Genomic DNA, 12,591 nt, shown 5'->3' on the forward strand with positions numbered 1-12,591 from the left:
CTGTCCTCAGCCACACTGTAGAGGCAGAAGTGGCCGACTCACCTGCCCATCTTGCTGAAGATGGTGATGCAGCATCTGGGAATGAGGCTGCTGATGCGCAGGCAGGATATGGAGAAATGGGGCTGGAGCATAACCTGGGGCAGCACCAGGGTTCAGGGGCCCAGTCGATCCAAGAGCAGAGGGCAGGCTGAAAGGAGGCGGCGTGCCAGCATGGAATCCCTGCTTGTCAAACGTCTGCACAGGAGGTGAGGGGGACAGCATCAGAGACTGGTGTGAGCAGCCCCACAGTGACCAGACAAGAACAATAGTGGCCCAGACACATATCACCTGAACCTTTCACCAGCCCCATGAGCAAGCCAAGTCACATTGAATACCTACAAGCACTTCAGCAGATGAGTTTCAGCTCATGTTCTCACCCAGATTTATGCACTAATGCCTCTGACATTTTATTTTATTTCCATGGCTACTGCACTCCTTTTTCCCTGACCTGTTTTTACTCAGTGAGACATGGGATGGCAGCAGCTGCCTGAAATCAGTCCTTCACACATTGCAGGGGCTCAGCCTGGATTACTTGACCTACCCAGAGCAGCCTGACAAAAATGCAAGAACTTGTGGTAAGATTTTCCTCCTCCTGGCCAAAGCTTGACCCCTAATGCTAAGCATGTACCTGAGAGCTGACTTCCTACTTGTAAGCATGGATCACAGCCAGACACTGATTCCCCCAGACGAGGGTGCAAGCAGGAGAAATCAGGAGCTGGACATAAGCCCACTGCACACCACAGCTTGTCAAAGCTCTTTCTGCTTTCTCTGGGAAGCTGTATGCTGAGCAATGGCCACAGGAGACCATGGGACAGGTACCCTCGGGTGTTAGGGGTAGGCACTATTGACTGGTGTCTCTGGTGAAAAGCAAACAGCCTCTCAACTCAGCTGCTTTGGGGACTATTTTGACTAAAAACATTAGCACCAACACATTTCATTTGCACCCAGGACACAGCTTGCATGGGGCAGCGTGAGGCTGCATAGAGCGCTGTGCCTATGCCAGCATCTGCCATTAGGAGCTGACATGGCAGAAACAGTGGGACTGAGGGCAAGACTCCACTCCGACAGCAAACAGATCCAGCATAAGAAATGCCATGGCCTGCCGACTCTGAGACCAACCAGCCTGGGAACAGAAGGGGAGCCATTGGCCTGGCCTCAGGCCATGAGGGAGGAGGGTCCAGCATTGCTCACCTGAGTCTTGTTATAGACTGAGCCACTGATATCAGGCACACCTGTGTTACTTGAGGTCACAGAAACACCTGGAAAAGAAAAAAAAAAACACCAACAATGAGAAAGTCAATGACCACCCAGCATGAGCCCCATGCTTTGCTCCTGGCACCTCCAGCAGCCTCAGTGGATGCACCTTTGTCTGCAGCCGCTGCACCACATGCCCTGCTGCTGCTGCCGGCCAGCCCGGCAGGGTTCTTCATGCTCTCAGACCCATGGCACCCCACATGGGAACAGAAGAAAGGGTTCAGTTCCTTGCTCCCACTGCAAAGTAGGAAACCAGCCTACTGTGATAAATCACTCATGTCCATGACCCAGCAGTCACCTCTTGGATTCAAATGCACTTCACCAGGCAGCAGCTGGCTGCACCGAACACTCATTTAAGCTTGTGAAAAGCCAGCTCCCCCCTAGGATTAGGGATGTGTTTGGCTCTATTGCAGCATTCAAGAGCTTTCCAGTAGGGCACTGAGCAATAAGACTCAGCGTCTGCTACACATTTGAGCCCTTGTCCTTTCACATCCTGCAGAAGGGCAAGATCTGCAGTGCTCCTCTGCCCTGAGAGAATTAATATCACTCATTCACGGTGGCTTCCACCAGGACCAGCTGGTGCCATAACAGGCTCAGAAACAGTCACTCGCCAGCGAGGTGGCTCTCAAACCAGCCGCTTAATTCAGTCTTATAAAGACTGTCTCTAATCATTTTACTTGGATCAGAATAAAAACAGCAGTTTCTTTGGCCAGTGAATCAGGACTGGACTCAGACAGTGTGCACTGCTCTAAGCTTGTACCTTTCCTAGGACACTGCTCCCCACAGAGGACAGTGTGATCAGCTCTTGGCTGAAGACAGTCCAGTTGGTATTTCAAATGCACAGCAAATGCTGGGTATTTGCTTAAGACCAAGGATGAGCTAGTTAGTGCTAAGCAATTCAGTATACATTTCTCAGGTCTAACCAGCATGTGCAGAATAAAGCTTCCATATAAGCTGTATAAATTCTTCAGCCTTTACAGTCACAAAGTAAACATTTCCAGGCATGAAACAATGCAATGAATTACAGAGTGTACAGACAGCAGCTGAAACAACAGCCCAGAGATGTGTGAACTGCCCTGCTCGCCCCTAAAACACAGCTATCTTAGGTGCCTACCAAGAAACTAAAAATCTAGTCATCATTTGGTAGAGGACCATTTCAGCAGCAGCATCCAACTGCTTAGGCTTCAAAAACACAGCACTGCTGCAGGACCACTATACTTCAGCAAAAAAAACTTCGGCAGAGGAAACAGCTCACCATTTCTCCCATGTATAATTGTGGACAAAGCTGCACATCAGCCACACAAATCCTTATACAAAGTTCAGCCATAAGGTTTAGAAGAAACACCTGGGCCATTAAAAAAACATTTTGTATACGGGAGATGGAGAAACAGCTTGGATGGTGACCCTGTTTAGAGCTGGCTGCTGGATTGACTGCACAGCACTGGGAGTTTGCCCTACTAAATCCCACTCAAGAGCAACCTCAAGTCTCATGTGTTACCTTTCCCAGGTCCAGTGCCAGCAGATTTGTTTTGTGCTTGAGATGATCCACTGTAGCCTCCTTTGCTGTAATCTCCAGCTGCCGTTCCCTGCGTTAAGTCATCATAGCCTGCTGGTGTGTACAAGATAAGGTGTTACAGCGTGCAAGCAGCTCTGCAGACGCTCACGTGAGAAGCGCAGTAGTAAGCATACCTGCTCCATAGCCGTGCTGCCCATAGCCACTTGCTTGCTGGAAAGGAGTCGACGCTGTGTTCAGGTTGACTCCATGCTGTTTAGCAGATGCTGGAGGTACCTGGACAAAGGAAGGGAACAAACAAAAGGCGCTGTTAACTAGGGAATGGCATGCAAAACACAACCTTCCTCTGCCATCTAGTGGGGAAGGCACCTCCACCTCATGTGGGAAATTTAATCTGGAGTTGGGAGCACTGGCGTGGCATGGGACATGGCACTCATGCTTCCAGCAGTAACTTGCTGTAGTCGATTTGTGCAAGCCCCAGGTTTTCTACTAGAGCCACTCGCCCCTCTAATTGCAGGGCAAACCTCTCTCAGAACAGGCTGTGTATTTCTTTCATACACTGGCTTAAAACACCAAATTCTTACCCACAAACCCAAGAAGGAGCAACCACAGTGCACTCACTCCAGAATCAAATGAAACATCAATTTCTGCCTCAGGTTGTTTCATAAAATACTGTTCTACAGGGCCCTAAAATAGACTCATCTACCCTTCTGCCTGGAGCATCCCCTCCTCCCAAATAACCTTCTTCTCCTGAGACTACCAGCACTGCTCTCTGACTTAACCAGGTCTCCTCAGTCCTTGAAAGAACTTCCTAGGCACTCTCAGCTCGCTGACTCAGCTTTGGGTCTCCCCTTGACTCTCCAGAGACTGACAAGGACTTACAGAAACAGTGAGTCCATGAGCTGTAGCTGTCTGGTATTTACAGTAACCTGCGCGGGAGTCCATGAGTTCTAGTCTTTTAAATTTCCTGTTTTCTTGGGGAAAGGACTGCAGCTATTTTCTCATGCTTGCATGTTTTTGGAGGTCCCTTGCAGACTGGTGAAGATGACTCTACTCTGTTCTCATGAGATACCACCTGAGTACTAGATCCAGCTCTGGGGTCCCCAGTATGAGACTGACATAGACCTGTTGGAGCAGGTCCAGAGGAGGGCGACAAAAATTATCTGAGGCCTGGAATATCTCTCCTATGGAAAAGCTGAGAGAGTTGGGGCTGTTCAGCCTGGAGAAGAGAAGGCTCTAGGGAGACCTTATTGCAGCCTTTCAATACTTAAAGGAGGCTTAGGAGAAAGATGGGGAACAGACTTTTTACCAGGCCCTGTAGTGACAGGACAAAGGGCAATTGTTTTAAATTGCAAGAGGGTAGGTTTAGATTGGATATAAGGAAGAAATTTTTTAAGACAAGGGTGAAACAGATTGCCCAGAGAAGTTGTGGGTGTCCCATCATTGGAAGCGTTCAAGGCCAGGTTGGATGCTGCTTTGAGCAATCTGGTCTAGTGGAAGACGTCCCTGCCCAAGACAGGGGGGTTGGCACTAGATGATCTTTGAAGGTCCCTTCCAAGCCAAACCATTCTATAATTCCAAGATGCAGAAGGTTTGGGCTGGAGAGAGCAAAACCAGAGAGGCACAAAGGGAGGGTTAGAGTTTAGGCTGTCACACTTACAAACATGGTTGGCCCATACTGGAATGCACTGGGTACGCCGGGCACACCAGCGTAATAAGGTAACCCAGTGTAGCTGTACCCCGGGGGCAGGGTCGGGTTGAGGAAGGGCTGCTGAGTTGTATGGTGAGTCTGCGTCTGGTTCTGCTGCGGCTGGGCAAGCGTGGTAGCAGGAGCAGGGGAGGCAGAATCCCCGCGGCCAAATTTTGTAACGTCACCTGCTGAAGAAAGAACTGATCAGAAAAGCTATCAAAGCTACTCCAAAAGTGGAGGACTCAAAGGATTCAAATCCTCTGAATACAAGTAAAGAGCTACAGAATAGAGCACATCCTACACTTGAAAGCCTGCAGTTGTTCATGGGAAGCACTCTCCCGGTCTCTGCTCCTGACAGCCACAGGGACATTGCCTGTTCATGGCACAGAACTCCGTGCCATGGCTAATCCATTGAAAAAATGGAGGTACCAATACTTACCTATCTCACACAGTCTGAGAAGATTCATTACTATCAGATCATTGCAATAAAACATGCTAAAAGCAGAAGTATGGTAAGTAGCCAAAGAGCAAATGGTTGTTGGTTAAAGTGTGACTCTCCTAGAGGTTAAACTGATTAGCTAAGCTTCATGGGCTGAAAGCAAGTTAGGATTTACAGGCAGTGATGGGCATATTTTTGTCAATGTCTGTTTATTTGTCAAGCATGACTAGTTAGATGTCCGGTTCCTCACACCACCAAAGTTCTGGAGACAGTAGCTGAAGGCCAGGAAAGCAAGGCTTGCATCGTGGGCCACCTTATTGAAGAAGTAGGAAGGGAAATTCGGTTATTAACCCAAAAGCAGCCTCCCCAGAGAAGTGATTACGAAGCAGAAAACTCCCGAACACTTGCATTTTCTGGCAGCCTAGAGAGCAGCATGTTCACGTGTTTTTAGGGAGGTGACATACATCAATCACATCTATCTCATTCCCAACCAGTATTCCCTTTTGTTACAAGAAGTATGACAACACTCAATACCATCATTATAGGAATTATAATGCCTATGTCTACAGTTTTAAGCTGTAATCAGATGGCAATGGATGAAAACTACTGGCTGAAAATCCTGGATGGCATTAATGTCATCTTTGCATGATGATAACTGAAGAACAAGAGCAGGAATGAGGAAAGGCTTCTTAGGCCACATGCTTTTGGGAATGAAATCCATTAGATTTGGGGAGGGTGGGGGAGAGCCTGCTAGATGCAGCTCCTGCTGGGAACATACAAGTGCTAGAATAGCAGTAACAAAGTATGGAGAGCTGCTGAGGGGGGGTGTCTACTTCAGTGCCAAAAAAGAAAAGCAAGCCAGCTGAATTCTGAGAAGAATGATTAAGCTACGGAATATTTTTCAAGCATGTATATGTGCTTGGGAAGGGCACTAGATGACACTGCTGTTTACATTTGTAATAATTTTGCACTTATACTCAAAGGCTATCCAACTTAGTCCCAGAGGATGTCACATATCAATTACTGACCAAAACCATGAAGAAACATCAATGTCAGGATTGAGAGGGAGATGCTTGCTTTTGTTTGACCAGTTTGGACTGATAGGTTAACTGCTTACAGAAAGGAAAAACAACTGCTCTTTCAGCAAAGGCAGGATGACCTGCATTTACGAATCAGCACATCTCACTTACCATCCTCATCTTTAAACAGCACTCACCTGAGTACGGGTTGTTAGCAAGGCTCCCATCTCTGCCTGTCAAAGTTGCAGGAGCAGGGAATGTAATTCCATAATAATCCTTGGAAAGAAAAAACATCGTTTACTAACACATATTATACACATAAGAAAATGTAAAAACGAAGAACTAAAGGAAGTTTAGGCAGAAGCTGACCTTACTGCTTAGAGCAGAGCTGAAGATTTACCTTGATCCTCAACTTCAAAATAAACCTACTTTATAGCCTTTTTTAATATTATGTGCAAGTACTTCATCTTTTAATGGTAAGTTAAAGGCAACAACTAAGCGCTTTCCCCTCCCAGTCCTCATCTCTGAGCCATCCTCTTCCAGTAAGACTAAGTCTGGAAGACCAACAGGCCATTGAGGGCCAAAGACCTGGGGTCAAGCCAAGACCATAATCACAACATGGATGTAGTCTAAAGGTTTTGCCCTTGTATTATGCCCTGTTTTCTAAAAGTGTAAACATCAGCACAAACATTAACAAAAAATATGGAGAAAAAGAGTTACTACTGGATGACTGGAAAATTTACTTAAACTACAGTAAAGGAGACCTCAGAAAAGAATTCTCCAAAGTGTGGTGTGCAAGACAATCCATTGGGGTGCATGAAGAAAATGGGTTTGGTACCATTAATAAATAAGATTTTAAAAATTTAAAAACAGTGCTTGTTTAACCTTTCATCCTTTTTCAATTTTTATTTTTTTGTATGTTTTATAACTGTATTGGGTTTGTGTGGCAATGTTTTGGTAGCAGGGGGGTTACAGGGGTGGATTCTGTGAGAAGCTGCTGGAAGCTTCCCCTGTGTCCGATAGAGCCAATACAGCCAACTCTAAGACAGACCCGTTGCCGGCCAAGGCCAAGCCCATCAGCAATGGTGGTAGCACCTCTGGGAGAACAGATTTAAGAAGGGAAAAAAAGTTGCAGCAGGCACAGAAACTGCAGCTGGAGAGAGGAGTGAGAACATGTGAGAGCAACAACCCTGCAGACACCCAGGTCAGTGAAGAAGGAGGGGGAGGAGGGGATCCAGGCGCCGGAGCAGATTCCCCTGCAGCCCATGGGGAAGACCATGGTGAGGCAGGCTGTCCCCCTGCAGTCCATGGAGGTCCACAGTGGAGCAGTCTGTGCCTGAAGGACTGCAGCCCATGGAAGGGACCCACACTGGAGCAGTTCATCAAGAACTGCAGCCCGTGGGGAGGACCCACACTGGAGAAGTTCATGGAGGACTGTCACCCGTGGGAGGGACCCCATGCTGGAGCAGGGCAAGAGTGTGATGAGTCCTGCCCCTGAGGAGGAAGGAGCGGCAGAGACAACGTGTGATAAACTGACTGTAAACCCAATTCCCCGTCCCCCTGCACTGCTGTGGGGAGTAGGTAGAGAATCCGGGAGTGAAGCTGTGCCCAGGAAGAAGGGAGGGGTGGAGGGAAGGTGTTTTGAGATTTGGTTTTATTTCTCATTACCCTACTCTTGTTGATTTGTAATAAATTAAGTTAATTCTCCTGAAGTTGAGTCGGTTTTGCCCGTGACGGTACTTGGTTGAGTGATCTCTCCCTGTCCTTATCTCGACCCACGAGCCCTTTGTTATATTTTCTCTCCCCTGTCCAGCTGAGGAGGAGGGAGTGATAGAGCAGCTTTGGTGGGCACCTGGCATCCAGGCAGGGTTAAGCCACCACAATAACATACAAATTAGTACAGTAGAATATGTATACGATTTAGAAATAAAAATGTATTGGGGTTGAGCACTCACAAATTTTTTACTGATGGAGTGCGTGATCAAAAAAGGTGGAGACCACTGCCTTAGAACTTTCCTCTAGGTCCTCTACCGGAAGGTAAGACAGTCCTCACCCTAGAAAGCTCACACACTGAGATGATGGGAAATGCCAGCAAAACCAAAGCAGCATTTTGTCTTCATTTTGGGAGAAAAAGAGAAAAGTTTGCCCTTCCCTCTCTGGGTGAACTTCACATGTTGAAGGGCTGGTACTCTACTAAAGTGTTTTTCCTCCTAATTCTCATGGTTTACTCCTTGCCACCTTCAATCCATCAAGATTTAATGCTTTAACCACTAACATATCCATTTCCACACATTCTCCAACACTGGAATAACATCCTCCTCCTTCATACCCCTCTCTGCAAATCCCCCAGCACCTTAAATGCTTTCTCACAGTTGACAGCACCTTCCACCTTGCTGCATTTCTGTGCATCGCCCCCTCTTTCCTACAACCAGTCCTCCATCACTGAACATAAAATAATCCAGCAAAGATTTAGTATTGCAGGTGCTTTCTGTAACTTGAACTGGTGCTGTATTTCATCATCCTTTCCTTCCCAGGTAATGCCACCTTATCAATTCTGGCATGAATCACTTAACAAAACACAAACAAATTCACATTAAAAGTCTTAGCAGGTTACCAAAAAGCAGTGTTCCCATTTCCTTCTGAGGAAAACACCACCATAAGCAGATTTGGAGAAGATATCTGAACAGGATTTGGTGACCATGAACTGGAACTCACACACTAGCATTCTCCCCTATATAAACTGGAAAAAATATAACCAAATCCACATGAGAACAGGGTCTAAGGATTGCAATTATTCCCACTGCCTCTCAGGCAGGGGAAAACGACATCAGCACTGCATATCCCTATCCCACACATCTGTGCATACATACATTCAAAACAAAAAAAAATTAGAAAAATGTGAGTGCAAGCCAGTTATCTATGCACTCCCACAGGAAATCATCGGAAGAGATACTCTGCTCTTCAAACAACACAGGTATTTCCTGACCTAGAGAAGGCATGCAGAAGAAGATGCCTAAAGTCAAAACTGAAATATCAGAAAAGGACTGAAAAATTCTGAAGTTAATAGATTTAAGCTCCAACAAGCAGCTCGCTAGGTACCACAGACACTAGCTAAGGCTTTTTAAAAATCTCTGCTACACAGGCAGCCTGCAACAGACTAACAGAAAAGATAGCATATCCCAATGTAATACACATACAACCCCCGTTCCCAACCAAACCAAACCAAAAACAAAAAACAAAACCAAAAACCAGCAACAATTTATAGTACCAACATACACATTAATTAATTGAATTAAATTAAAAAAGAATCCCCTCCCAAACCTCAGGAGAAACCCCTGTTCTCGCCGTATCAGCAGCCACCAATACTTCTTGCTTACTGGAAGCTTCCCAGGAAGCAGTGATGACTTGCACTTCAAACTCTGCCCACTTTCACTTTCTATATGTAAGCGGGCCAGCACATCAAAGACAACTATTCCCACCTGCTCCTGCCTCCCATATACCTAATGCTGCCTAATTTCTACAACAAATCAAAAAAACAAAAAAAAACCCCACCAAAATGTAGAAATCACAATCATTGCATGAATAGTTGCTGAAAAATCCTTCATGACATTTATGCATTTATTTCTAAATATCAACACAGTGAGGACAAATAACTTGAGGAGGGGCGGGGGCAAGAATGATAGATGGACCCAAAAATAGTCTGTAAGATATTTGCAGAGAGAGGAACAACTCCACCAGCAAAGCTGCAGATTCTATAGAAAAAGGAAAAGGAAAAAAGAAAAAAAAAGAAAGACGAACTAAAAATATTTGTCTAAAAGAAATAAGGGAAAACATGCATTAACTCATATATACAAATAGCACAACAGCATGAAATAATCAAAATAGATGTTACAGGCAGAGGAAATTGAAAATATAACCCAAGCAAGACAACTCACAAAACAGATGAAAAAGAAAGCCTGAAACACATCAACAGCACAGCTGCCCCCAAAGCCTCTGCTGCTGCTGCTTTCACCCCCACTGAACCTTAACAGCACAGGAGCTGGGCTCTCCCCACACGCCTACTGCAGCCCTGGGAAAGAACCAGCTCCTCTTCCCTAGGGCAGGGCCACCTCCCGCTAGCACTTTGACAAGCACAACTAAAGTCCTTAGGAGAAAGCAAACGGAAAGCAAAACTGAAAATGGAAACAGGGAAATTCTGTCCAGATGATGATGATGAAAGGAAAGCTGTGGCACCGCATAAAGCCGGCCACCCGGCAGCCCCCCAAGCACAGCGCCCACCCGCACCACCACCACCACACCAAGCCTGACCAGCCTCCTGCCCAGCACCACCCACGCAGCACCCACAGCCCCACCATGCCTGCGCCCGCAACCCCACAGCCCCGCCGGCCGCACGGCGCCCCGGCGCTCCTGCTCCTCCTCCCGGCTCTCGCCACCGCCCTCGCCTGCCACCACCTGCGTCCCCGCGACGCCACCTTCCCCTGGGACAGCCTCCAGCTCCTCCAGGCCATGGCTCCCAGCCCGCCACAGCCCTGCCACCACCACCAGGCGCCCTTCTTCCCCGACGCCCTCCTCCGCACCAACCACCCACAGCAAGCCGCCGCCACCGCCCTCCGCATCCTCCAGCACCTCTTCGCCACCCTCAGCAGCCCCACCACCCCCCGACACTGGGACGCCCAGGCACGACACCACCTCCTCAACAACCTCCAGCACCACATCCACCACCTGGAGCAATGCATGCTAGCCAACGGCACGCTCTTCAAAAGGCAAGGGCCCCGCAACCTGCTGCTCAAGGTCAACAAATACTTCCGCCACATCCACGACTTCCTCCACACCCACAACCACAGCGCCTGCGCCTGGGACCACGTCCGCCTCGAAGCTCACGTCTGCTTCCAACATGTGGACACACTCACGCGGCAGATGAAGAGCTGAGCTGCTCCTGCCCTCCGCCAAACCCACCCGCGCCAAACGCCCATCCCCAGCCAACGCCGGCGGCCACAGATCAAGGGGAGGCAGCAGCAGCCCAGGCCGGGATTGCTCAGCACTCCTCATGCCTCTTCCAGCCAGGAGCCCACGCTGATGGGGAAATGGGCATGACCACGGTGAGACTGGGGCCAGGCTGTGGCACAGCCCATGCACCCACATCATGTCCACACCTTTGCTGGAAAGGAAAGAGGAGGAAATTGCTGTGCTGCACGCTCATGGACAGCTGCAAGGTGATGGGGAGAGGGGTGGGAAGGGTGGTATTTATTACCCGCGGCATTATCTAGCCCGTCCGGACTGCGACCTCCCCTGATGGAGGGAACTCATGCCAATGACTATTTATCACAGAATTCTATTTATTTATTTTGCCATTTTATTTATTTATTTATTATTTATTTATTTATTCACTTGTTGGAAATAAAGACCTTTTGTAAAAACAAAAAAGAAGAAAAAAGAAAAGAGGTGGTCATCATGCATATATCTGACAGGCAAAGACAGGGTCTCTGCAGGCAGGCAGGGATGAGTCTCCCTCCTGCAGCTTATCCCACTGATGCCTCCTGCCCTGGTCGAAGGCTCTGGACAGCAGGCCACTCTCAGGACCCACCATGGTCCTTGAACCCCACAGGCATCTCCCGCCGGTGCCAGACCCTCAGAGCACACACTTGCCCAAACGACATGATAGCTGCCCTGTGTGCTCCTCCTCTCCCACCACCCACCCTCTCCCTTCCCAACCCTCTCCCACTGCCAAGACATGAAAGCCACCTCCAAACCACCACCCCACCACAATCAACCATTCAGCAATGCCACAGCACTGCTTGGGACCAAGCAGGGTGGCATGAACGAGGTACACCTCAAAGAGACAAGGAGGGGACCCACCAAGACCTGCAGAGACCAGTGCTACTAACCCACCCACGAAACACCAAAAAGCCACAAAAAACACAGGAGATGCCCAGGACTGCTTATTGCTCTCCTACAACCACCACAACTGGCTTGGGACGCTCCTGCCTGTGCTCACACACCAGTGGCTGTGGAGACCTGCCCCACTACATAGAGCACAGTGGCCTAGGCCTTCTTCACCCCAATGCATCCTTAGCAAACAAAAATGTACATCCCCCAAACACCACCAACCAACATGATCCAGAGCAACCAGCACAGACCAGCACAGCGTTCCCCACGAAGGAAACTGCCCATGCACCACCAGCACCAGCTGCTCCTTTGACCTCCAAGCACCACCCCAAAAATATCTGCGCTGGGTGCTTTGTCCTCCTCAGATAAGCCCAAGCAAGACAACACAGAAGTTCAGCAGCTCTGGTCTCCTCCCACACAGGACAAAGAGGTTGTTCTCCATGCTCAGTCACACCACCTCCACCACCATGTAACTGCCAGGACACTGCTCTGTGCAAACACAAATAGACACTTCCCATGCAGCTGGAGAGCAAGAAAACAAGAGGAACCAAACATATTCAGGTACATAGCAGGACCCCTCAAGAGGCAACTTCCAGGTGGTACTACAGTCCTCCTGATGTTCCTTCTAACAAGAAATACCCTGTGATGTCAGGCAGAGAGGACCTCATTGGCTCTGTCTTCTCGGAGGTGGCTGAAGAAAGCAAACCTTCCTCAGACATAAAAACAGGGGAGGAGAGATAATGACACAAGC

At 48.3% G+C, this 12,591-nt stretch overlaps 2 protein-coding genes across 27 annotated transcripts in view; one reads left to right on the forward strand and one right to left on the reverse strand.

Annotated features, from left to right (window-relative positions):
* The window catches only part of UBAP2 (ubiquitin associated protein 2), a 171,086-nt gene that overhangs the window by 2,719 nt on the left and 155,776 nt on the right, over positions 1–12,591 (reverse strand). For 16 of the 26 annotated variants that reach the window (XM_075020123.1, XM_075020119.1, XM_075020117.1 and 13 more), the window contains 6 exons: positions 6,152–6,230; positions 4,467–4,684; positions 2,983–3,082; positions 2,792–2,902; positions 1,231–1,298; positions 43–234 (listed from right to left, as the gene is read on the reverse strand). In XM_075020123.1, coding sequence (XP_074876224.1) covers positions 43–234; positions 1,231–1,298; positions 2,792–2,902; positions 2,983–3,082; positions 4,467–4,684; positions 6,152–6,230 — 768 coding nt within the window. The remainder of the gene's footprint in view (positions 1–42; positions 235–1,230; positions 1,299–2,791; positions 2,903–2,982; positions 3,083–4,466; positions 4,685–6,151; positions 6,231–12,591) is intronic. The other 10 variants (XM_075020120.1, XM_075020128.1, XM_075020116.1 and 7 more) reach the window with 3 other exon arrangements.
* LOC142026788 (interferon-like) lies at positions 10,178–10,883 on the forward strand. Its single transcript, XM_075020129.1, has one exon. It carries the CDS (start codon positions 10,308–10,310, stop codon positions 10,881–10,883), a length of 576 nt encoding a protein of 191 aa, XP_074876230.1. The 5' UTR covers positions 10,178–10,307.

Source organism: Buteo buteo, chromosome Z (genome assembly GCF_964188355.1).
Source record: "Buteo buteo chromosome Z, bButBut1.hap1.1, whole genome shotgun sequence".
Lineage (NCBI taxonomy): Eukaryota > Metazoa > Chordata > Aves > Accipitriformes > Accipitridae > Buteo > Buteo buteo.

What these genes read in the sequence shown, in the direction of transcription:
- LOC142026788 (XM_075020129.1), top strand. Translation starts at nt 10,308, where the DNA reads ATGCCTGCGCCCGCAACCCCACAGCCCCGCCGGCCGCACGGCGCCCCG.